The sequence below is a fragment of the Macaca mulatta genome, chromosome 14 (genome assembly GCF_049350105.2).
Source record: "Macaca mulatta isolate MMU2019108-1 chromosome 14, T2T-MMU8v2.0, whole genome shotgun sequence".
Lineage (NCBI taxonomy): Eukaryota > Metazoa > Chordata > Mammalia > Primates > Cercopithecidae > Macaca > Macaca mulatta.
Genome location: NC_133419.1, coordinates 121,650,298 through 121,674,051, shown reverse-complemented (window position 1 = coordinate 121,674,051; position 23,754 = coordinate 121,650,298). Strand labels below are relative to the sequence as shown.

General features: G+C 45.3%; 1 protein-coding gene across 1 annotated transcript in view; it reads right to left on the bottom strand.

Moving 5' to 3' along the window:
* The window catches only part of GRIK4 (glutamate ionotropic receptor kainate type subunit 4), a 332,638-nt gene that overhangs the window by 4,893 nt on the left and 303,991 nt on the right, over positions 1 to 23,754 (bottom strand). The window contains exons 15-18 of the mRNA XM_028834083.2: positions 21,663 to 21,828; positions 20,078 to 20,303; positions 15,342 to 15,470; positions 954 to 1,072 (exon numbers count right to left, since the gene is read on the bottom strand). Of these exons, the coding sequence (XP_028689916.1) occupies positions 954 to 1,072; positions 15,342 to 15,470; positions 20,078 to 20,303; positions 21,663 to 21,828 (640 nt within the window). The remainder of the gene's footprint in view (positions 1 to 953; positions 1,073 to 15,341; positions 15,471 to 20,077; positions 20,304 to 21,662; positions 21,829 to 23,754) is intronic.

Below are 23,754 nucleotides of genomic sequence, written 5' to 3'. Positions count from 1 at the left end.
GTGGGGAGATGCTTAGTGGGGGTTTTAATTCAGGGCTGGCCACTCCTGATTTCTTGGGAGATGGGAAGTAAAATGAAGCTCTATGCATGCAGAAGCAGAGAAGCTTGAGGAGTGGGCAACAGCATGGAAGTCCTACAAGGAGACAGCAAAGGGGCTGAGCACAGAGGACCAGGACTGGCAGGCAGTGTTGTGTTAAGGCCCCATGTGAGGCCAGACTCCATAGACTTCCAGCGGCACTGTTTGTCCTGCTGTGAGATATTTCCCCAGTGCCAATTAGGAAAGGTTTTAGGAAGATTCAGAGTTGGGAGACTGAGATAGAGGCTAATGTAACTTAAAAAAAAAAATCTAATAATGCAATTAACATGTAAGGATTTATATATCTTCCCTGGGGTGGGCTGGAAGAAGAGCAGGATAACATCTTCTTCCCTCTTCTCCAACTGTTGAAGCTGGGTAAAGTTTATGTTCACCCTGTCCCTCAGCCACAGCTGGGGAACTGAACTTATTCAAAATCCCCGAGAAGGGAGATAAAATTCTTGGATAAAATTCTTGAGTCGGGATATCTCTAAGGATCTTTCCCTGCAAGGCAAAAACATACTCGAAATGGAAGGACTGAGGTTGTCTTTTCCGTAGTAACCTGGTACTTTCACCTATTTTTCTCAACTACATCTTAAAGGATAGTTCTAGACGGCTTTGTTGTTCATAAAAGCTTTTTCGCATGCGTATTGGCTGGGCTGTTTCAAAGAAAACTGAAGCCCGGCGAGGTTAAGTGCCCCTTCTGTAGCTGCATAATTACTAAGTACTGAAGCATTGAGCCAAATCCCCTCTGCTGGGCACTGGGATTCTCTTCGCTGCACTTCCTGTGGGAAGCGTCAGAAATGACTTTATATGTGCATGAGTCGATGAACTTCACCCCATCTGCCAACACTATGGATCACACCCCTTTGAAAGTTTACCTCAGTTGCTTCTGAGTGTCTGAGAGTCCATAAAAACTCCAACATAGCCATGAAAATGGCCACGATTAAGCCACAAATAAGAACCACAAAGATTCCACCAATATTCTCCATTCCCAGGCCTGTAAGAAAGTGATAACAAATAAAAAATAAAAGATCAGAAAGACACAATCATTGTATCAAAAATGCTAAAATCATTTAAACAAGAACTTGAGTATTGTAGATGCTCAAGTAGACACCCATGAGTCTACCTGACATAGAGACACCCAGTCCTTGAAGATATTTAATTATCTATCTGGGAAAAAATGCAGCATAGTTGAAATAAAATGGAAGAGAGAGATCTTGCCGTCAATCAAGGACACTGGCAAGAAGCCTACCAAAGGGTGTCTGGGGCTGGGAGGTGGGGACCTTTTAAGAAAAGGGCTCAGGCAAACTCTGACAGCTTATAGAGAGAGACATGACGCCAAAATACCTGTCAGTTCTAACAGTTTCATAAAAGTTTTACTCAGTCTTCCTAATATTGTATTTATGTGATATAAAAGCAACTGTTTTGACCAAACCATGGATAGAAAAAATTCTATTTACCTATCTTTGTCAACATGTTACTAAAATACTTATCTGTAAAACTTTTTTTTTTTTCTTTTTTTTTTTTTTGGTGAGACGGAGATTTACTCTTGTTGCCCAGCCTGGAGTGCAATGGTACAATCTTGGTTCACCACATCCTCCGCCTCCCAGGTTCAAGCGATTCTCCTGCCTCAGCCTCCCGAGTAGCTGGGATTACAGGCATGTGCCACCAGGACTGACTAATTTTGTATTTTTAGTAGAGACGAGGTTTCACCGTGTTGCCCAGGCTGATCTCGAACTCCTGACCTCAGGTGATTCGCCTGCCTTAGCCCCCTAAAGTGCTGGGATTACAGGAGTGAGCCACTGCGCCCGGCCTGGAAAGTAAAACTTTTTATCCCACCAAACGAGTGCTTCACAAACCAGTTGCCATCAGAACTGCCTAGAAAGCTTGCTGAAAATATTGATTCCCAGTCCTTACCCCAGACCTACTCAATCAGTATCTCTGGACATGGGGCCCAGGAATCTGTATTTTCACAGAAGTTTCACAGGTGATTCTTTTCTAGCCATTCCTAAAAATAGTTTACAAATTGGCAATTTTAGAAGCATTGCGCAAGTTTGTAAGTTCCTGGGAGTCAGACATCGTTTCTGGTCATGTCCTCATTGCAAAGCACGATACCTGGCACACAGTATATAGTCAATACATACTTACAGGATATGATGTGGCTGTTTCATTTCCACTGTGTCAAACACTGAGTTCAGCTATGGAATTAAATGCTTTTTTTGGCATTAGAGAAACTCAAACACAAAACACCCTGATTCAACTGGGGCCACAATCAGAAATCAGAAGGCATCTTTCATCCAGGAGGGTCTGTTGTGTCCCGTGTTCTTCAGGAATGCTTGCACATCTGAGTGTGCAGTCGGTAGTGTCCTCACAGAACACGGAGCCTCGTCAGTGTCAGGGGCAGTAAACTTTGCATGGTACTATGAAAGGAGTCACAGGGCCAGAGCAGAAATCGACGCTACCTTTTGCACCTTGGAAAACTGGAAAAATAGCCCTATCTGGCCATTTCAGGACGCCCAGGGTTTCCTTTCACAAAGTCCTAAGTGGATGCCTGATTTTTGTTTTTAAAATAACAGTGCAGTAGCCATCCCTGCCTACAACTGAAAATCTGCTTAGAATGACGCTGAGGACTCACATGATGAACGCACCAAATGAACTATACACTCTGATCTGCAGGTCCACAGTCAACTCTTGAGTACCTGTGTGAATGCGGGAATTCTCTATTTTGAATAATAAAAAATAGGGGATCATTTAAAAACTCAATTCTACCTTCCAGGAGGAAGGTGCTTAAATGGGCAAAAAGGCCTTAAAACACCTATATTTGGAGGCCCCATCTCACATAAAAGCAAGTAGAAGAAAATGCACCCACATCTTGTGTTAACACCTGTCCCCCTAATCTGGGCCATTTGGGTAGAAGGTTTTCACTCTGGGAGCATCAAGAGCCACAAGAAGGAGGGGATGAAAAAGGGACACTTAAGAGGGAATGTACCAAGGAGCTGGCTAGGGTTTGTAGGCAGATACTTCAGCCCACAGATTTAGGGGTGGTGAGAACTGGAGTATTAGGATGTGTATCTGTGCGACACGGATGAATTACCTTCTCTGGCCAGCCCCTGTGGAGGGAGGCTGGGTGGACATCCCTCGTGAATGGGGAAATGACAATGGTGACATGAAGGACGGCCATCTGCTCAGGTAACTGGAGTCCCCAAGTGACTGCTGAGATTCTACAAGATACCCCCATCACTTGGCAATAGTTGTGATTGAGATAGAAAACAGGACAAGGGGGTGGGTGCAGTGGCTCACGCCTGTAATCCTAGCACTTTGGGAGGCCAAGGCAGGAGGATCCCTTGAGGTCAGGAGTTCGAGACCAGCCTGGCCAACATGGTGAAACCCCGTCTCCACTAAAAATGCAAAAATTAGCCAGGCATGTAATCCCAGCTACTTGGAAGGCTGAGATAGGAGAATCACTTGAACCCAGGAGGCGGAGGCTGCCACTTGATCCGAGATCGTGCCCTGGCACTCCAGCCTGGGCAACAGAGTGAGACTCCATCTCAAAAACAAAAACAAAAAACAAAAGAAAATAGGATAAGGGCCCCTTTGCAGAGGGTCTCACATTCCTCTTGTTTCTGTAGAGGTGGTTTTCTTTCCCCTTTAGGTCTTCTTCTGCTACCTGTGTTCCAGCTGTGCCCCCTGCCTCCCTATCAGTCACCTCCCTGGTCCTCCTCCAATCTTCTCTCCACTGGCTCTCTCCCTCAGTACATTCACATACTCATGTCTCTCCCTCCTTAAAGACAAAGAAATCCTCCTTACTGTCTCCAGCTCTGTCTAATCCAACACTTCTCTCTCCTTCCATGGCCAAGGATTTTGAGAGTTGTCTACATCAGAACTATTTTAAGACCTTCTAAAAGCCCTTAAAATCACTTACATTTGGAGGACCCATCTCACATAAAAGCAAGTAGAACAAAATGCACCCACATCTTACGTTAAATGCATTAAAAAATTTTTGCTTCTGATATTACTGAGTGGCAAGATACAGTTAACTTAAAATTGGCTGTGATTTCTCAGCAATCATTGCACATACATACAAAAGAATGTTGCAAAATTAAAAATATAACCAATAAATTATTTCTACATGTAATGAAGTTTTTATGAACATTAAATTTAAAGATTAATGAAGTTGAAACAATGTTACATTTTGGAGATATTTAATTAAACATGTCTTAATTTAATTTTGCAGTTTCCTTTTTGCATTCTGAAACCAGTAATTTTTTTCAGACCTCAAACATAATTTGGACACTCAAAAAGCTTTTAAGCTCCAAGTAACTCTGTCTATGATATCTAAAGGAGAAAATAATTCTGTTTTGAATACTCTTTTGTTCTTGCTATTCAATCTTCATCCCATGCAATTTTGTCTTGCACCACTAAAACCACCCTTGCTATGGTCACCAATGAACATTTTGTTTCTAGCCTAATGGAAATTTTCTAGTCCTAATCTTGCATGACCTTTGTTAGCATTTGAATCGTCAGTCACGTGTCAGTCTTGGCATTTTATAAAGCCATTTCTTATCACTCTCTTCCGATCTCCTCAATCTCCTTTGATTGGCCTGGGGCACATTTTCTTCTCATTTTCCTACCTTTGGTCTCCTATCCCTCCTCCATGTCTTGGCTATTACCAAATCCTGCTGATTTTGCCTCCTGAATATTTTTAAATTTCTTACCCTTCTCTCTATTCCTCCTGCCACTTCCCTAGTTTAGGCACCCACCATCTCTTGCTTGGACTATTGCAGTAGCCTTTAAAACTATTTCCCTCCCTGTAGCCATTTCCTCCTCAACTCTGCATACTACACAGTTGCCTCACTGATCTTTCTGAAATGCAAAATCTAACTGTGACACATTCTCAAGTAACACAGAATTGTTTATAGTTCCCAGCACACAGCATCGTTGCTCCTACCTTCCATACCTTTGCTCCTGTTAATTCCTCTGCCTGGAACCTATCCCTACTCCCGAGACACACACCTGGCTAAACTCAACCTTTCCTTTAAGACTTAGCTCAGAGGTCACTTCCTCCAGGCTGCCTTCTTTACTCTTACCTGACTTTTAGTGATACTACTTTTGTGTTTTACTAATAATACCTTGTTTATCACTATTATGCATAAAATAATACACTAGTTTATATATCTGGATTTCCCACTACACTGCGAGTTCTTTGAGGGGAAGAACCATGCCTTGCTCAACTCTACAACCTCACAGTCATGGTACCTGGCCCATTATAGGAGCTCAGTAAATGTTTGTGGAAAGAATGAGCAGAAAGAGAGAGGACAAAGAATTCCAGATGTAGACGGCTGCATTACCAAAAGCTCTGGACCCATATGTATTCCTTTCTAATTAAATTTGGTTTGAAATAATGGTAAAATGTGACAGCTCTGGTTGAGTGCTCCAGCCTGGTCATAGAGGAAGACGGCCCAGACTGTACTGAGTGGTGGCTAAAGGGGACTGAATATTGACATGGGCAATTCACAACATGGACTGCCTGTGTTGGGTGGGGGTATTGGGACAGTTATCAACAGGCATGTGGTCTGCACTGGAACAATTTTTATTAGATCAGGGAAAGCTTTTGGGGGAGCTGAGGTTTAACAGGAGGCTGGCAGAAACCATGAGTCACTGAAACACCCCATAGTCTTTCTTTCCTAGCTTCTCGCATTTCAGGGCCAGCATGTTAATCATGGGTGTTGGCTCCAGAGTCCTGATTCCTGGCTGAGTGGCCTCCTCCTCACAGAAGCAAGGCTTGAATACCATTTGTGCCTTGAGGAAGTTATTGGAAAGAGGAAGCAAGAATAGATTGCTGGCAGAGTCAGAGTTGAAAAACAGATGGAGTGGGGAGTGGGAAGGGAGAGTTCGGAGAGCACAGCAGTTCCATTTAACACTGTCATCAGTCATTCTCTAGAAGTCAAATGCCTTCCACAGCACATCAACATTCATCAGAAGGGGCCCTTGATGTGAACTCCCTCCAGCCTACAAGGCCCACGTGGCACTCACAGATGCCTCAGCACCGGCAAGGGGGATTGGGAAGCCATCTAGTCATCTCTTTCCTTCCCTTCTTCAGATGGGACCACGCATAAGCCATGCAGGCAGATGGCTTTACAAACTGGGACTTTCTCCTGACACTTGAGTCTGAGCCTCAGCTAGGCCCCAGCAATCAGCTGCAGTCACTGAAATAGAATCACGCTCTCCCCACAAACTCCTGGTTGGCTAAATACTAACTTTGGTGTCACCCGCAGATTGCCCACAAATATTTTGCCCACAAAATGATAGTTCACAAATGCAAACGAATAATGTTCTTTGTCTCTTGAACTAAGAACGGGAAGGGCACCCTGGAAGAGAGCACCTGTGAAGAGATGTGAGTCTCCACCCACCCACTTGCTCTTCCTTTGGTTCCGTCTGGCTAATAACCACTTCTTGGATTCAGGTACACTTGTGTCCTAGCCCGTAAAACCCTCACACATCTCCACGAAGCACTGTGGAAATCTGCAACTAAAATACAGAGGAAAAGCTCCTTTTGAACAAACAGTGAGGGAAGACTGAGAAAAAAGGCAGAGACCATAAAAGCCATGGAGGCAGGTGCAGAGAATCCACTCGCACAGAGAGAGGACTGACTAGTGCCACGAGATCCCGGCAAGAGACAATGTATTTGCTCTTTGACCTTGGTCAACAGATCTTGACTGAGAAGCTTCCATGAGCTGGGCACTATGCTAGGTGCTAAAGCTCTGTGCCACATTGGCTCATCAAGAGCACTGGACAAGAACATGAATTCTTGGACCCATAAGGCTTTCAAGCACTTTCTATTTCAGAACTATATTCACCTATAGCCATGCAAGTATATCAAATAGTCCGATCTCCAGGGATTGTAAATAGCAACTTCATGTGCCCAGGTATAAACTGACTTACATGACCTTCCCAGAAAATGCAAAGTGATTCATCATGTTGAAATGGTAAGCTTGACATTTCGTCTTGCATTCACCAAGGCATCTGGTGACTAGACCTAGCAGATTCTGGAAAGAATAATGGGAGAAAAGTAGGCAAAAGGGACTCAAACCCGAAGAGGGATGGGAGAGGTATTTGATAAATTTTGCAATTTATCAAAACACAAGCTATGGGAGGGTGCTTATAATCCATCAAAATATGAGCTCAAGTACCTCATTTTTCATTTGCTATCTCATTCAATTATCATTAAAAACACCATAGAGAAGGCCCATTGTCCCCACTTTATAGTTAAAGAAACAGAAATTCAGAGAACTTAAGTTGTCCATGTTTTCATAACTAATGTAAATTCTAGATCAGTTTGATTCCAAAGCTAACGCTCTGTATATATGTAAAGCTGACCTTTATGAGTGTTTACTACGAGCAAAGTTAGCCTGCTAAATGTTTTAACTCAATCCTTACAGTTACCCTGTGAAATGGGCACTACGCTTACCTGCATTTTCCTGACACGGAAACCAAGGTACAGAGGAGTTAGGTAACTTGCCCAAGGTTCCACGGCTGACAAGTGGAAGTGCCCGAATCTAAACTGAAGCCAGGCCCCCCTGCCGGCCAATTCCACACCACCTCTCCCAGTCACTCGGCATCCACTCACGCTGCAGCGGGGCGATGACAGAACTCAACCTGGCATCCTAATGACTGAACACATTCCTGGGAACCTCTAGAGGGACACAGGGCAGGGGTAAGGGGGTCTATGTGTGAGCTACAGCTCAGCTTATAAAATCCCCTTCTGTCCTTCAGAACATGACATCACATGTTTGAATCGATGATTTGTTGGCTTAATCTCGGCCCAGTTTCCAGACAACAGTGAGCTGAAGTCTTAACAATTCGACCTGCTTTGTTGCAGACTCATGGGGCCACCCTTTGCCTCTGCTGTGATCATGGTTTCTGGAAATCCCTCTGGAGTTTCTCTCTCTCAAAAATAGATCTAATTTGATCAGAGAGAGGCTTCCTCCACGGCATCTCTCTGAAACACTATCTAAATTCCCACATTCAGGTTTCCAGCCCTGGCTCTCTCCAGAGAAACCAGAGAACCAGGATAACTACGCTGGACCCCATGAGAAGAAAGAGAGAGGGAAGCATCCCCGGGGCCCCTTCCACCCCCATCACTCACCCCCACTCTTGCTGAGATGTCTCACACTTCCATTCCCACCGTGCCAGACAGCAAACTTCCTGTTTTCTAAGGGTTCTGTGAGTCAATGCCACTGGCCTCTTTTCCATTTTTGAAAGGGAACCCTGATTTTCACAGCCTGGTGGTGTATTTATGTTCCTTTGAAGCCCGACTGTGAGCTCGTGTTTTTCAAGATAAAGGTATTTAATTTCCTTGGAGTTCACCAACCACCTTTTTGTCTAGCAATTGTTCTGCAAAGACTTCAGTAATCCAATCTCCTTGAATTGGGATGCCGGCATCTGTGAGTGGCTAGCGATATTTCTTTTTATAGCAGCTAAGTGAGAAAATAAATAAATAAATGTTTTTTGAAAAGAAAAGGCAGAAGAAAATGAAACAGCTTGGAATGGAGCCTGTTCCTTTTTGTAATCTCCAGTTTTCCACAGGATCTGCTGTTTCATTTTTTTAGCGAGGTAGGGAGGTGGACAGTCACCCAGCTACGGGCAGGGAGAGTCAGAGGGGGCGAGGAAGCTAAGGGGTAATGTTGTGGCTCTTACCAGAGGCAAGCAAGACCTGGCACAAAGACTCGGGATTGGTGGCATTATCACAATGTTAGGATTCTTCTCTGGATTTGGCAGTAATGTTTGAGCTGTAATATTGGATTAGAAGTGGGGTAAGCACCAGTTCCTTTTCTTTGAAATTTCTCGCATTTTAATAGGATAACAAAGTAGAAAAGGATTATGTTAGGCACTGGCACGTCGTCTGGTACATTCTAATTAAAACTGCAGCCACTCTCAGTTTCAGAGGTCTCCGAAAAACAGACCCACTCATAGTTCCTTTCACCTCTATCCCTCTCTGCCCATTCCATATTTCTCTCCTTCCTTTAAGCACACGTGAAAGCCAACTGATTGAAATTCTAAAAAAGAAAGATCACCTAGGAGCTGCTTGGGAAAGCAGGTGAAAGCTACTGCCCTCTGTTCAGCCTGAGACACAAGAAAAACAATGTTCCTAGGTCTCAATTCTTGGTGAACACTTAAAGACGTAAAGCCCGGGTGCGGTGGCTCACGCCTATAATCCCAGCACTTTAGGAGGCCGAGGGGGGCAGATCACTTGAGGTCAGGAGTTAGAGACCAGCCTGGCCAACATGGTTATATCCCATCTCTACTAAAAATACAAAAATTAACTGGGCGTGGTGGCAAGCACCTGTAATCCCAGCTACTCAGGAAGCTGAGGCAGGAGAATTGCTTGAACCCAGGAGCTGGAGGTTGCAGGGAGTCAAGATAGCACCACTGCACTCCAGCCTGGGTGACAGGATGAGAATCTGTCTTTAAAAAAAAAAAAAATGATTTAATGGAAGAGATGTTTGGGTCATGTTGGTCCTGTTTTTCCAAATCCCTTGGACAATGAATGACACAGCACAGTAAGTTTGACAGCTAATTTACGAGAGAGATCAATCAAGCAATGGCACCTTCCGTTTCAGGCTAGTGGCTCTTGCTTGGTTTGGAAGAAGTCACATGCAGTTTCGCTTGGCCAAGAAGCCTCTTAGCCTCTCTGAGTAATGTTTGCTTGGGCTCCAGCCATGGCACAAATGGGGCCACCACATTAAACTGGCACTAGCAGCTATGGCTGGGACAGCAGCTGAAGTCCTGGCTTTCAGAGTGATTTGCATAGCATCTCCCACACAGCCCCACTCTGAAACATTGCCTCTTATTAATACAGCTCACCCTCTTGTTCCAAAGGATGACCGTAGAGAGACAAGTTAACACTGGCTGGCTGATGGCACCCAGAAATCTTCGGATGCATTTGGGACCTGGGCAGGATGACTTCCACTGTTTATTTTCCCTTTCATCTGTTCAGTTCTCTTCTTCATGCCAGGGAACATTTGGTCCCAAAGTGCAGTGGAGAGAGGCCTCCTGTTCACTTCTTTCCATCTTTCCTGGAAGCCTGATCTCCCTCTCTGCCTCCCCTCTCCCTCCACCCTGAACTCCACTGTCAGCGCAGTCTTCCAAAACTGTGGAACCATCTAATCTATTGTGGATGCGGAACTGTTTCCAAGGCCAACAACTGCAACAATTATAACTTTGTATTTCTATTCCACCTCCAACTTCCATTTCTACCACATGGGCAAAAACATAAGAGACTTTTCAGTCATTTCATGTTTAAATTCGCTTAAATCCAGTGTCTTCTCCATTCCCCCTTCTTTCCGGGATGTATTTCAGGTTTGTGGTTGTGTCATTGTATTGGGGTGGGGATAGGTGTCTGGTCTTATGCTGTAGTCCACTTAGATTTCCAATATCTTTGTCTGGAGTTAAGGAAAACTCAGGCCTTTCACTGGGCCCTCTGCTGTGGGTCCCTATGTGCCACCTCTTACGTCCCCCACTTCACTGAGGCATGGCACATATTTCTGGGGTTTGCTAAACTCCAGAAATATGCGTCATGCCACAGTACAAACTCATTACACAGCCAAACTCCCCAGATGCGAATTCTTCTCTGCTCCACATGTACACCCACAGCCCCTGCACAAGTAAAAATCTCTTTAGAACGCTTGGAATACCCAGCTAATTCTGGGAGTGCTATCTGCCACTTGCCGGCTCCCAGGAGGGCAAGGACCAAGCACATTTTTACACGTCACTTCCTGCTCAGAAGCTCCTGTCCTGGCCAGGGCATCCTTTTATCTGATTTGCAGAGTTGGTGGCCTGGTTTTTCTATTTCTAATTTTTTTTTTTTTTTTTTTTTTTTACTCCTACTTCTAGCATCAACTTTTTGCCCAGATTCTATTAGGAATTAACCTTCTGTATTCCAAAATACTTCTCTAGCAAATCAAAAACCTCGCTCTCCAAGGACATTATGTCTGCTGTGAGCTTTAAGAACTTATTTTGGAACTTAAAGCCAGTAATTTGACTTGGTTTCTCCCGAGGCAATAACTATCCCCTGGGACCATGAATGCCACCAAGAGCTCAGAATTCCGTCCCACCACACCTGCTTTCTGTGTGCCACATCTCACCCCAGAACCTTTGATGGCTACTGCCAATTCTCCCAAACCCAGTCCAGGGCACTGTTGCTGTGCCAAGGAGTCTGGCAAAGCTGTGGCATGCTGTTAGGACATCTTCCTGGGACACTGATTTTACTTACGGCTTGGGTGGGAAAAAACATTCTTACATTAAATAAACATGCCTATATTACAGAGTAAGATGCAAAATTCACACGTATTTTTAGGACAAAACAGAAGATTTTCAGGAAATTCCGAACAAGTAGGCTGCTTTAGACAATGTCCTAGATCCCCAGCAGTTCCCATTTGGTCTCCTCTGCTTTTGGTTCCTCCTGTGAAAATGCGTGAGACAGACTGGTTGCAGTCCAAATACCTTTACCCAGTTTTCAACTCTCTCTTAAGTCCAACCTCATCCTACCTTTTCAGACCGAGTTCTCAGCATAACACCTGTGCCTCACAGCAGTCCTAAAGCAGCCATTCCTACGGGATGCTTCCAGGTCCGGGCCATGTGCCCTTAAACCTTCCCTGACCATTCCGCAGAATTCATCACTTCCTCTTCTGGGCTTCCAGACATTCTCTTTATACCACTATTAAAACTCTCCCACACTGCAACCATTACAGCAACGATCTGTGCCTCTCTCTAGCTTCTAAGCCTCTTAAGGGCAAGGGCAGGTTGTGTTCCTTTTGGTAATTTCAGAGCCCCGCACAGTGCCTGGTACACAGCAGTTTACCACGCTGTTTGTTGGCAGCAATGAGAGCTACATGAATACTTTCCATGCCAACATTTGGGGTGCTGGGCTCCCGTTTCAGAGGAAACAATCATAAGATAAGGCTTTCCAGACTTTTCCTTCTCCAAAGTCAGGAGGACTTTGAGATGCTTGCTCATTCACCTATTCATTTATCGATTGTAAATGAATTGTTCATTGTTTCATCAAACACTGATGGCAGGTGATGTTCTGGGCATCAGGACACAAAAATTAATAAGACACAGTCCCTGTCCTTGAGTTGCTTATTGTCTATAGGGGGGAAAAATGTCAACAGACAGAAAATAAATGTCTTAAGTGTTGATTTTTGAAGAGCCCTTCAGCCTGAGGAAGAAGGGATGGATGCGCACATTCGCAGCTTGGGGACACTATTCAAACCTCTCATTGTGCCCTAATTGCTCGTTCAGGCCTCTCTCTTCTCCAGCACCTCTGCACCACCATATGCCTTCGGTCAGCTGTTCAGAGGCAGGAACAACTGACTGTGAGCGGACAGCTCCTGGTGCGAGGGCTATTGGGGAAAGTAACTTCAAGCACAGTCTCATGAGTCACGTTAGCATGACCCAGGAGAACACAACAATTGGTAGCTTCCGACAGCTAGCGGCAGTTTTCATCACACATCCCACAAACACTGGGTAACTACTATGTGCCTGGCTCTGTTGGGGAGGCTAGGACCACAGAAGCAAATGAGACTGAGTCTGGGTCTAAGGTGCCAGCAACTGAGCAGAGGAGACCAAGATTGCAGCATAGTGTGTTGAGGGCTCTGTCCAAAGTCACAGAAGGCCCCCAACCCACTGTGGTGAGGGGAGAGGGAGATCAAGGGTTTCTAGGAAGACAGATACCTAGACATTTCTTCTATTTCATCTATCAATCAGAGGAAGGATCGATTAGCAGAAGGTCCTCTGCTGTGGGCCCCAGGTTCACCTCCCCATTTCCACGTTAGACAGCTGCAGAGCACACCACTACTACTGTTTCCCTGCAGACGGAGGTGAGATGGCCCTCTTTCCTGCCATCCTTTAGCTCACTGTTATCACAGAGCAACATTAACATATGCTGACAATAATCCAATTTTATTTTAGCTATTCCAGGTCCAGCCACATGTTTCCAATCCATCTCTTTTTTTCGGAGAGGGAGTGGAGGAGCATTTTGCTACCCACACCTTCCCTAGTACAAACCGATTACACAATCCAACTCCCCAAATGCGAATTCTTCTCTGTTCCATCTGGACCACCCACAGCCCCTGCACACAGCCCTGCCCACTGCGCTGACTTCCGCTCCACACCCGTCTTCAAGGTGCTTATCTGCCTGCAATGCCCTCCTCCTACACTGTTGCCCTATTGAGGTCCTGGGCATCTTCAAAATCTAGTTCATTCTATCCAATCCACAGAAGTGTCTTGACACTTTTTTCTGCATATCCCCCATTTTCTATTACTCTGAACAAGCAGAAGTAATCTCCGCACTTCACCCCCTAGCATTTAACTGTAATTTGGCAAGTGTCAGTAATTGTGTGCTGACCGCTTCCAGTAAGTTAATTTTGTTTCCAGAAGTCACTTTAAGACGCTTGCTGGTAAGTCTGCAGAGCTTTCTTACTCCCAGGCGTGTGAAGTGATGTGCTAGGACACCTCACTGTCACTCAGCACATCCCTATTGATGGAATATCCGGCTGACCCTTGAAAATAACTCCCCTGCAGGCAGCTGATGGAATCAGACAGCCCGGAAGTTCAGAGAGCAGCCGAGTACAGTGCTAGGATGCAGATCAGTGACAGCTACGATACACTGGGCCCGGGGAGGAGCCAAGCTCTGTGCTTTTTCACTCTCCCTTCACAGCAGCCCTACCGTGTGTTACTTACTGAACTCATTTTACAGATAAAGGAATGAGGGCTCAGCGCTGTTAACTAATGTGCTGAAACTCACAGACTCGCGGTCGGTGGAGACGGGACTGAAATGAGGTCTGCCCATGCCCTGTGTCCATTCATGTCCACTGCTTTCCCCATGGTCAGATCTGGCCTTTGGGGAATGAAGAGCCAAGAAGTGTGTGGCCTCACTCAGTTCCTCTGAGAGCAGCATTTCCTTTAAATTATAAAAAATAATTGCTCCATATATCCATATTGTTGAGACCTCTTCTTGCAAGATAGAGATCCACGTTTAGACACTGAGAATCACATAGTTATTCATTCGCTGTCTCATTAGGGACAATCATTCATGCTGAGCAGAAAAGACAAGCACATGATATCCTTCATTCTGTTCCTCAGCTGTCTTCCTCAGGCAGAGCATGGACAGGTAAATCTGTTGCATATTTAACAAGGCTGCAGTAGATGGAGTAGTAGATACGGTATGTGACCGTATGATTTATTGTCTAAACCAGGCCACTTTGAGAATGAAAGCTGTCTAGAAATAATTAATAGGCATTAACTGATCTACAACAGATAGAAACAAGACTATACCATCCTGGGCAAACTAGGGTAAGTGTTCCCCTACAGAAAATCCTGGGTGCTCAGGCACCCTCAACACTCCTTAACCAAACATCTTAGTCAGGGACTGCTTTCTATTTAGCCAAATTTAACATTCGCTCATTCATTTGATAAAATATCCACATGTCCAGCTCTGTGGGCAGCCCTGTGATGACCAACCCTGCCCTCATGAAGCTTACATTCTAGTAGAGAAAGTGGAAAGTAAACAAATACATAAGAAATATAATATCAGGTAGCGATGAGGTCTGAGAAGGGAAATAAGGTGGGGTTAAGGTGATGGAGAGACATGTGTAGGGTAGGAGTGAAGAGCTCTTCAAAGAGAGGCCAGGAGGAGGGAGCAGGTGCACAGGCCCTGGGGTGGAAGAGCCAGATGGGAGGCTTGGGGACCAGAGAGAAGAGAGGAAGGTTGAAGGGGAACAGATCATATAGGGCCCTGAATTTTATTCCCAGTGGGATGGGAAACCGTTGGAAGGTTTGTGCAGGGGAATCCTGACATTGAATTTGCATTTTTAAAAAGGATCACTCTAGCTAGTAGTGGAGAATATATTGTAGAGACGCAAGAATGGGAAACTAAAACCAGGCGGTTGTAATTACACAGGTGTGAGACAATGCAGCACGGGGCAGGGTAGAAGCCGTGGTGCTAGGGGTCAGAGGCAGCTGGGTTCAAGAAACACCATGGAGGCAGAGTCTCTAGGACTTGGAAGCCAGGTGGACACTGGGTGCCCGTGATACGCAAGACCCTGGGACAGACCTGACCCCCTGCCAGCCCAGCTTATACCTAGGTTCCTTCCAAGGCGGTTCGCGATGGGTCCTAGAAGTCATTATGTGTACCTGGAATTTGAACATGAGAAACAAGCTACTTTGGTCCTCTAGGGCAGGAGGAGGATGGCCCTGAACGTCCTTACCTTTAGCTCTGTGATCTTCCTCCTTGGGGCACTTCCCTCCTTCCCACCATTTGCGCTTCAGGATCTCCAGGCGGTTGTTCTCCTGCAGCTGGAGAATGGCCAGATCAAACTCGTCCCGGAAAACCGAGCCTGCGGGGGTCACAGGAGAGCCCAGGACACAGGTTGTGAATGCCCTGTTAGGGGTCACTCTGCTCCCCTTCCCGGCACACCTCCTGGCCACCCTGCCTGCTTTCACCTCGAGAGGGGACAGACAGATGCAGCGGATGGGGCGAGCCCCTGGGGCCACTGCTCTCTACTTCCCCGGAAGAGTGCGGCGTTCTGGCTTCACGCAGGGTTCTCAGGTTTTTCTACTTCCCTTCTCTCCATGCTGACTGGCGCATCCAGCCCATGGCCCAACACCCCAAGATAGGTCAAGGAAAGGCTTTCCAGGCAGTCGTACCATCCACCTTCCCAGCCGGACACCACCACTTTCTAAATTAAAAAGATGGTCTATTCTGGTTAAACAACCTGCCCACCAACACCCAGGACACTGGCTGCAAAGTATCCAATCCACCTCCAGGAGGCCAGAGTTTGTGCTTCTGTGACACAAACCTCTTAGGTGTGTCCAATTTCTACTTTATTTAAATTAATTTCTCATGGCCAGTCACGGTGACTCATGCCACTTTGAAGGCTCAAAGTCCAAAGTGTGAATGTCCTTTTAAAAAGCACAGAGAATGAGAATGAGAAAGTGCTCATTCTCAGCACTTTGGGAGGCCGAGATCACTTTGGGAGAGTGGATCACTTGAGGCCAGGAATTCAAGACCAACCTGGCCAATATGGTGAAACCCCATCTCTAGTAAAATACAAGAATTAGCTGGGTGTGGTGGTGTGCACCTGTAGTCCCAGCTACCCAGGAGGCTGAGACAGAAGAATCACTTGAACCTGGGAGACAGGGGCAGTGATCACACCACTGCACTCCAGCCTGGGCAACAGAATGTGAGACTCCGTTTCAAAAATAAATAAGTGAATCAATTTCTTAGGCACTTGTAACTCTCACTACGTTACACCTGACAACTGTTTATCCAGAGAAGTAACCAATCAGTGAGAGAAGAGCCACACCAGAGTGTGAGAATCAGGTCACCAGGTGTTCCCCATCCTCAGCGCTGCCTTCTGAGCGCACGAGAACCCACTGGCCTGTCCATCACCCTGTTTCTCCCACTCCTCCTTCCCTCCTCAAAAGAAGGTTTTTTTTTCTGTTCAGTACTATTCTTTTTTAATTTTTCTAATGCAATTTTGCCAAGGAGCTTTGGTTCTAGAATTTAGGTTTAATCACAAAAACAGGCTTAAATCAAACCATGGAAAGCTCAATGTCTCAGCACAGGCTGAGGCCTGAGATTATTAAGAAAAAGCTGCCAAGAGGCTGGAAAACAACTAAGCTGCCCAGTTTCCTTGCCCAAACTCTATGAAGGCTGGATGTGGACAGATGCCCCAGAGGAGAAAGGCTACTCTGAAGGATCAGGCAGAGCTTGGAACAAACAGATGAGTGCTTCTGAAATTTTCACGTGCATTGCAATCACCTGGGGATTTTGCTGAACTGCAGAATCTGATTCAGTAGGCCTGGGGTGGGGCCTGAGAGTCTGCATTTCCAACAAGCCCCTAGGTGATGTCCATGCTGCTGGGCCATGGACCACACTTTAAGAGGCAAGGAACCAGAACATCTCCCAGATCTCTTCCAACCGTGACAGCCCACGGCTCCACGGTAGAACCTTCCCTACTATAGATACAACTCTGCTTGGACACCCAAACCCAAGCCTGTAGCACTGGATGTGTGCATGTGATTTGGGCAAACACCAACGAGCTTCATGTAGAGTAAGTACTTATTACACATCTTACACATAGTTGGACCCGAACCCCAAGCCTGCAGCACTGAATGTGTGCAAGTGATTTGGGCAAACACCAGCAGAGCTTCAAATACAGTAAGTACTTATTACACATCTGCAGTGAATGGACACATGAACGAGTTGTCTAACAGAGGTTGTTAGGTGGTGAGGCTAATGAACATTCCAGGTTTAGAGAGAATGGTCTAGCCCAGCAAGGCAGTTCAAGCAGTTTGAAGGCATGTTCAACCCAACCTCCTAACACATCAGGGGCCACATGAAAGGCCTATTCTGCTTACTCGTTGGTTGCCTACTTAGTTCCTAAGCCACCTGATTAATTTTCCATCTTGTTCCTTGTTTTGTTTCTCTTAATTTTCCTGGGTCCAACCACATTGCTTATTCCATAGTTAGGCTCTTACATTCCACTTAAGAATGATATACATGCTTGTATTTCCTGGGCATACCCCCAGCTGGACCTAAATCCTGGCTCATCAATGAACTGTGTAATGTTCTTTCCAGCTTCATGTGGGAAGCTGGGCTAGCTCCGAGTAGACCTTCCCACCTATCCTGTCCTTTCTAGCTGATAGGACCCATTGGCAACATGGTCTGGTAAATGAATTACTGGACTGGAGACAAGCATCCTAGGCTCAAACCCAGCTTCTCTACCTATTCTGTGACCTTGGACAAGTAATCTGTCAGCTCTGAATCTGAGTTCTGTCCTCTACAGGATGGGAATAACCACATACATCTTGCAGGGGTCTATGAAGTGAGATAAAATGTGAAAACAGTGTCATGTCAGATATACAGCAAACGCATTTCCTTTCACTTTTCCTTGGTTATTGATGAAAATTTCTAGAGTTGTGGTCTGTCTTACCCCAACTCTCCATTGTTTTGCTCCACGAAAACTTTGGAAGCATTTGAAATTTAGGTAAAATGTGTTAAATTGCTAGAGTATCATCAAGGTGTGCCTTAAGTTCATTTTGCAGTTCACACTATCATCTTGAAACAAAATGTCAGTGAGTATATCTCTCAAAGGGGTCCATAATCTGTATTATTAGTGGACACCAGTGAAATATAATGGCATATAGAGGGTGTGGAGGTTTATAAGTACCCGGAGTGAAGCCTCCAGTTCACAGTTCACAGAACTCCTAGTGCCATAATGTACAGAGTTCAGGGATGAACCATATTATTACCTATGTTCATTTTCTTGGTTTCTGATCAGAATTTAAGTCATGTGCTTTTGTCAAATAGTGGTGGCTCATGCCTGTAATCCCAGCACTTTGGGAGGCTGAGGTGGGCAGATCACCTGAGGTCAGGAGTTCAAGACCAGCCTGGCCAGCATGGTGAAACCCCATCTCTACTAAAAATACAAAAATTAGCTGGCCATGGTAGCACACGCCTGTGGTCCCAGCTATTCGGGAGGCTGAGGTACGAGAATCACTTGAACTGGGAGGCAGAGGCTGCAGTGAGCCTAGATAGTGCCACTGTACTCCAGCCTAGGTGACAGAGTGAGACTCTGTCTCAAAATAAATAAATAAATAAACATATATATATATATATATGTGTGTGTGTGTGTGTGTGTGTGTAATAACATAGGAAACCATAGAAGAGATGAGAAGGACACTAATATCCCCCAAGGCAGGCTCAGTGTGAGACACTAAGGTAAGGCACCTAACTAGATTATCAGGTTTAATCCTCCCAACCCCATATGGTAGGTATTAGAAACCTAATTTTATGAATTAGATAACTGAGGCTAAAGAATGCATCTAAGGTACCACAGCCAGTAACTAGAACACGTCCCGGGGTCTGCCTGACTCCAAGCCTGTGCTCTTTACACTCCACAGGTGTGAGTGAATCCTGCAATTTACAGAGTTTTGAGCTAAGGTAAAGATCAACAACAGGGATGTGTACTGTAAATACAAAGATGAGCATACCGTATGCCAATTTTCTCCCAGAGACTGATGGCCTTGATTCCCGCTTCTTCCCCTGTTGCCTTGTACAAGAACACCCTCATGCAAGAACAACCCTCTACAGCACGGGCTCTCTATGGGGTGTGTGGAGGGGGAAGGGTGCATGTCAGAAGGGGCTGGGGAAACATACAGATCCCCTTCACAATCACCACAGCAGCCAAACATGTCCTCTCCTCATCTTCTTGGGGAGGTTCTGTTAGCAGGTGAAGGCTCAAAGTCCAAAGTGTGAATGTCCTTTTAAAAAGCACAGCCAGGATACCTTTCTGGAAGCCAAACATCTCTACCCTCCTATTCATAGAATGAGACGGGGTGACACCCAGTCAGCAGGCCAAACACCAGAGCATTCCCGCCCCTTCTCAATGACCCACACCAACCTACTGTAGATGGATCAGTGAAATCCACAAATAATTTAAAAGCCATTTCATCTAATCATGGCCGTCCCCTTTAGAAGTAAACTTTTCACTGGTGATGCTAACAAATAGCAAAATTAACTGATTTGAATTTCACCATCTCATCCTTCTTTCCACTGCTAGTAGAGATAGCAATCAACAGAGAAATGGCCAAGGGGTAGCAAGCAAGAAGAGGAACAAAAGGCCTAAATACACACCAAAGGCATCAATGCTCTTTAATAATTAGTATTAGCCCTTTAAATTAGTCAGTTAATCAATCAGTAGCTAATCAACTAACTCTTTAATAATCAAGGATTGAGCACTGGTTGTTGAGTAAAAGAAATATGTGTGTTTGCTTTAAAAAAAAAAAAAACAACAACTTTAGAATGCCCATCTAAAGTCACTGTTAAACTGGTTCTAGCAACAGGGGTTACTGGATTCAATGCTGCTTTCAGTGGTTTGATCTACCCTGACCCTGTCTGGACAAAGCTACCCAAAGAGGCTGTTCCTCTCCCGCATACCGACTGGCATGCCAATCCCATAGCCCTTGGTGTCCAGCAGGCCCCCAATCTGAGTGAGGTTGCAGTTTCGCTGCCGATAGTACTCGTTCATGGTGGATTCCAGGAGGAAGGCGTAGTTGGAATTCAACACCCTGGCGATTCCCTCCTCTGTGCTCTTCACGAACACGCTGGGCTGCTTGGAATACATGTAATTCCACATGCGTTGGTAGGTCTGGTAGCGGGAATTCTGGGAAAAGAACAAAAGGAAGCAGGATTGGGAAAAGAGGAAGGAAACGTTGATTTAAAAAGAGAGGGAATCAAAGTGCACCTTAAGATGCTGACCCTTCCTCTACTCTACCCGCCAATCACAGACAAGAACCTTTTCCCTTTCTGTGTCTCAACACAAGATGTTCACTGTCACTGTGTAACGGCAGGGGAGGGGGGTGTGCCTTTGATACCTTTTACAGAAAGACGAGGAAGCAACAGGGCACTAGGGCCCTGATTTGGTCATTGGTTTTGCCTCATCTACCCTCAAGAGCTCTTCTACTGCCAACCTCCATTTTCCGGTAGAACTGAAATTCTGGTTGGGTACCTTCATTGTCCCTCAATTTGGGGCAGTGAACTTAGGTTCATTTAGGACTATACAGAAATACCATTTGAAGAAGCAGTTTCACTATTTTCTATCCACCCTAAACCAGTTGATCAATCACATATACGAAGCTGGCTGCTGTGTTACAAATAATAACAAGTCAGAGAACTCTGGGGGTCTATCCAAACCCTGTGTTTGCACGATGACTTCACTGCTCTGTGCCAGTAGGCACTGAGACTTGCCTGGAAAACAGAAAGCTGAAGGCATTGGACTTGTTTCATGTGAAAATGAACTTCTTGGATATTAGGTTGGTTAGACACCTTTTAACCCCAGGGGAAACCTGCTTCCCAAGAGAGCTTGAGGCACATGAAAACCACTATTCCATCTGGTCTGGCTGTCAGTCTTGGCGATCAATCAGTTTGCTGACAGCAAACACATCGCTGTGGCAGGGCTTTCTCCTGAGCCTTGCAAGGGAAACTCAAAGAAGACAACAGGTCCCTATCTGATACCTATCAAGTCTAGAATCAATGAAGCCAGTTTGTCTTAAGCTGGTGTTCCTCAAACTTCAGTCACTCGTGTATGAATCTTGCTCTAAATACTACCTATACGATTTAAATCACTTGTTAAAATGTAAATGTATACGTTAACCCCATTCTATGCAGTAATACAAATAAAACTACAAGTTTGATTCACTGCATATATATACTTTTTTTCTAATGGCCATTAATATAAATATGAAACTATGGCAACGAAAAAATAGTTCCACCACATTAGACCTAAAATCACCTCAAGTATCACCACTCTGGCACCGGCTGATATTAACACAAAGTTCTTTTGGGACCTCATTCCAGGTGTATTTTGTGGAGCAACAGATAAATGAACCCCATGTGGACTTCCAAACTATATGTTCAAAAGAGATAATGAGATGACGAGAGATGTTTTTATCTCCAGCAGACAAACATCTCAACTTTATTCTGCCCAGTTCCCGATGTTGGTGAGCAACCAAATGGGGTTTACTTGGAAGAAGGTCATGCTGGAGCCTCCGTGAATTGTGCCATACTCAATGGCGGTCTGGTCAGCCAGGTCATCCACTGACTCAATGGGCACATCCATGCGCTGCACGGTCAGGAAGGCTGCCAGGTTGGCCGTGTAGGATGAGATGATGATCAGCGTGAATGCCCACCTATGTAGGAAAAGACAAGGAAGTCATCATTGCCCGGGCACTCCCTGGAGTCTTGGCCCCCAACCCCAGTCCTGCTGTGACATGGGAGAGACCAGGCATCTTTCTTCTAAAAGAGCTTTCAGCTTAGTGGGGGAAGAGAAAGGAGGCAGGGCATATGATGTCAACAGAAATGAATCGAGTTGGTGAGCACTGCCTGGAAGAAGACAGCTGATTTGTTTTTCTTATTTCCTAAAGGAGATGATTATTGGGTTATTATTCAAAAGAGGTATAGTCCATGCACATGAGACAGTTTTGGACACTGTGAGAAATGAGCCAGTGAATGAGCTGCGCGTGCCAGCTCCAAGGGCTCTGTTCAGAGCTAGAGCAGGAGGGCTTCCTCGCCTCCTTGTGTTGAAGCCAGCCTTCAAATGTGCATTGCCAGGCACTGATCATCTACCACGAGCTACATCCACTATCTCACTTAATCCCTACAGCTCAGGAAGGCAAAATTCTTATCCCAATTTTACAGGTGGGGAAATTGAGGCTCAGAGAAGTGAAGCAACCTGCCAAGTAACACCTTGATATATTCTTTTTTTTTTTTTTTTTTTTTTTGAGACGGAGTCTCACTCTGTTGCCAGGCTGGAGTACAGTGGCGCGATCTTGGCTCACTGCAACCTCCACCTCTGGATTCAAGTGATTCTCTTGCCTCAGCCTCCTGAGGAGCTGAAACTATAGGCACATTCCACCCTGCCCAGCAAATTTTTGTATTTTTAGTAGAGATGGGGTTTCACTGTGTTGGCCAGGATGGTCTCCATCTCTTGACCTTGTGATCCACCTGCCTTGGCCTCCCAAAGTGCTGGGATTACAGGCGTAAGCCACTGCACCTGGCCGATAAATTCTTTTTTTTTGGAGACAGGGTCCTGCTCTGTCGTCCAGGCTGGAATGCAGTGGCTTAGTCAGGGCTCAATGCAACCTAGAACTCCCAGGCTCAAGAGTTCTTCCTGCCTCAGTCTCCCAAAGTACTGGGACTATAGGTGTGAGCCCCTGTGCCATCTGATAAATTCGTATTTTAAAATCAGTTCTATAAATTGTAACAGAAAATCTTTAGTAAAGACGACCTAGTGAAAAGCACCTTTGAACTGCTGAAAGGCTGGAATTAGAAAATATTCTTACAATTGTCACGCCATTTCAAATTAGAAGATTGTTTTATTGAGTAGACAGAACTCATTTAAAATTAGAATAATTTTGCAGCTCAGGCAGCATATATCCTAAATCCCTTAAAACCTGTGTGTTCATTTTAGTAGGTTAAACAAGCCTTCTCCCATCTGGTCAACAGTATGGAGCTACATCCCAATCCCAAGGGGCTCAGAGAGAGATCGTAGCACAGTTTGGGATGGAGAATCACAAATTCTGAATCAGTGGAGCCTGAGTTCATAAGGCTTTATCCATTATAGACACACTAATGATGAATGCATAGTGATTAACACACAGAACTCGGCAACCTGCTGCTGCTGGGTCGATTTTCAAGAGCAGCAGGTCCCATTGCCCTTTTTGCCACTGTGACCAAGAGCTCTTGCTGGCTGCCTCCCCAGGAGTGAAGCAACAGGGGCCTCCTCTGACCCGATGGGCACGTCTACATGGCAGACCACCAGCAAGTGAACTGGGTTTTGGTTCTGGCTGTGTTCCACTGTGAGACCGTGGGGAAAACCACTCACCTACTCTAAGCTCATTTACTTGTCTAATAAATATATGGGGATGATCATGCCTGCTCTGCCTGTTGCTGGAGAGTTGTGAGATAAAATGAAGTAATATGTCATGAGTGATCAGCAATCTGTAAAGGACTAGAGGGATGTGAGATATAGAGAAATGTCTAGAGAGACCATCAGACTGAAAATGGGATGAAAATCACCTGGCTACCTCCTTCTGCCTTCTCTATCTGTGACCTGT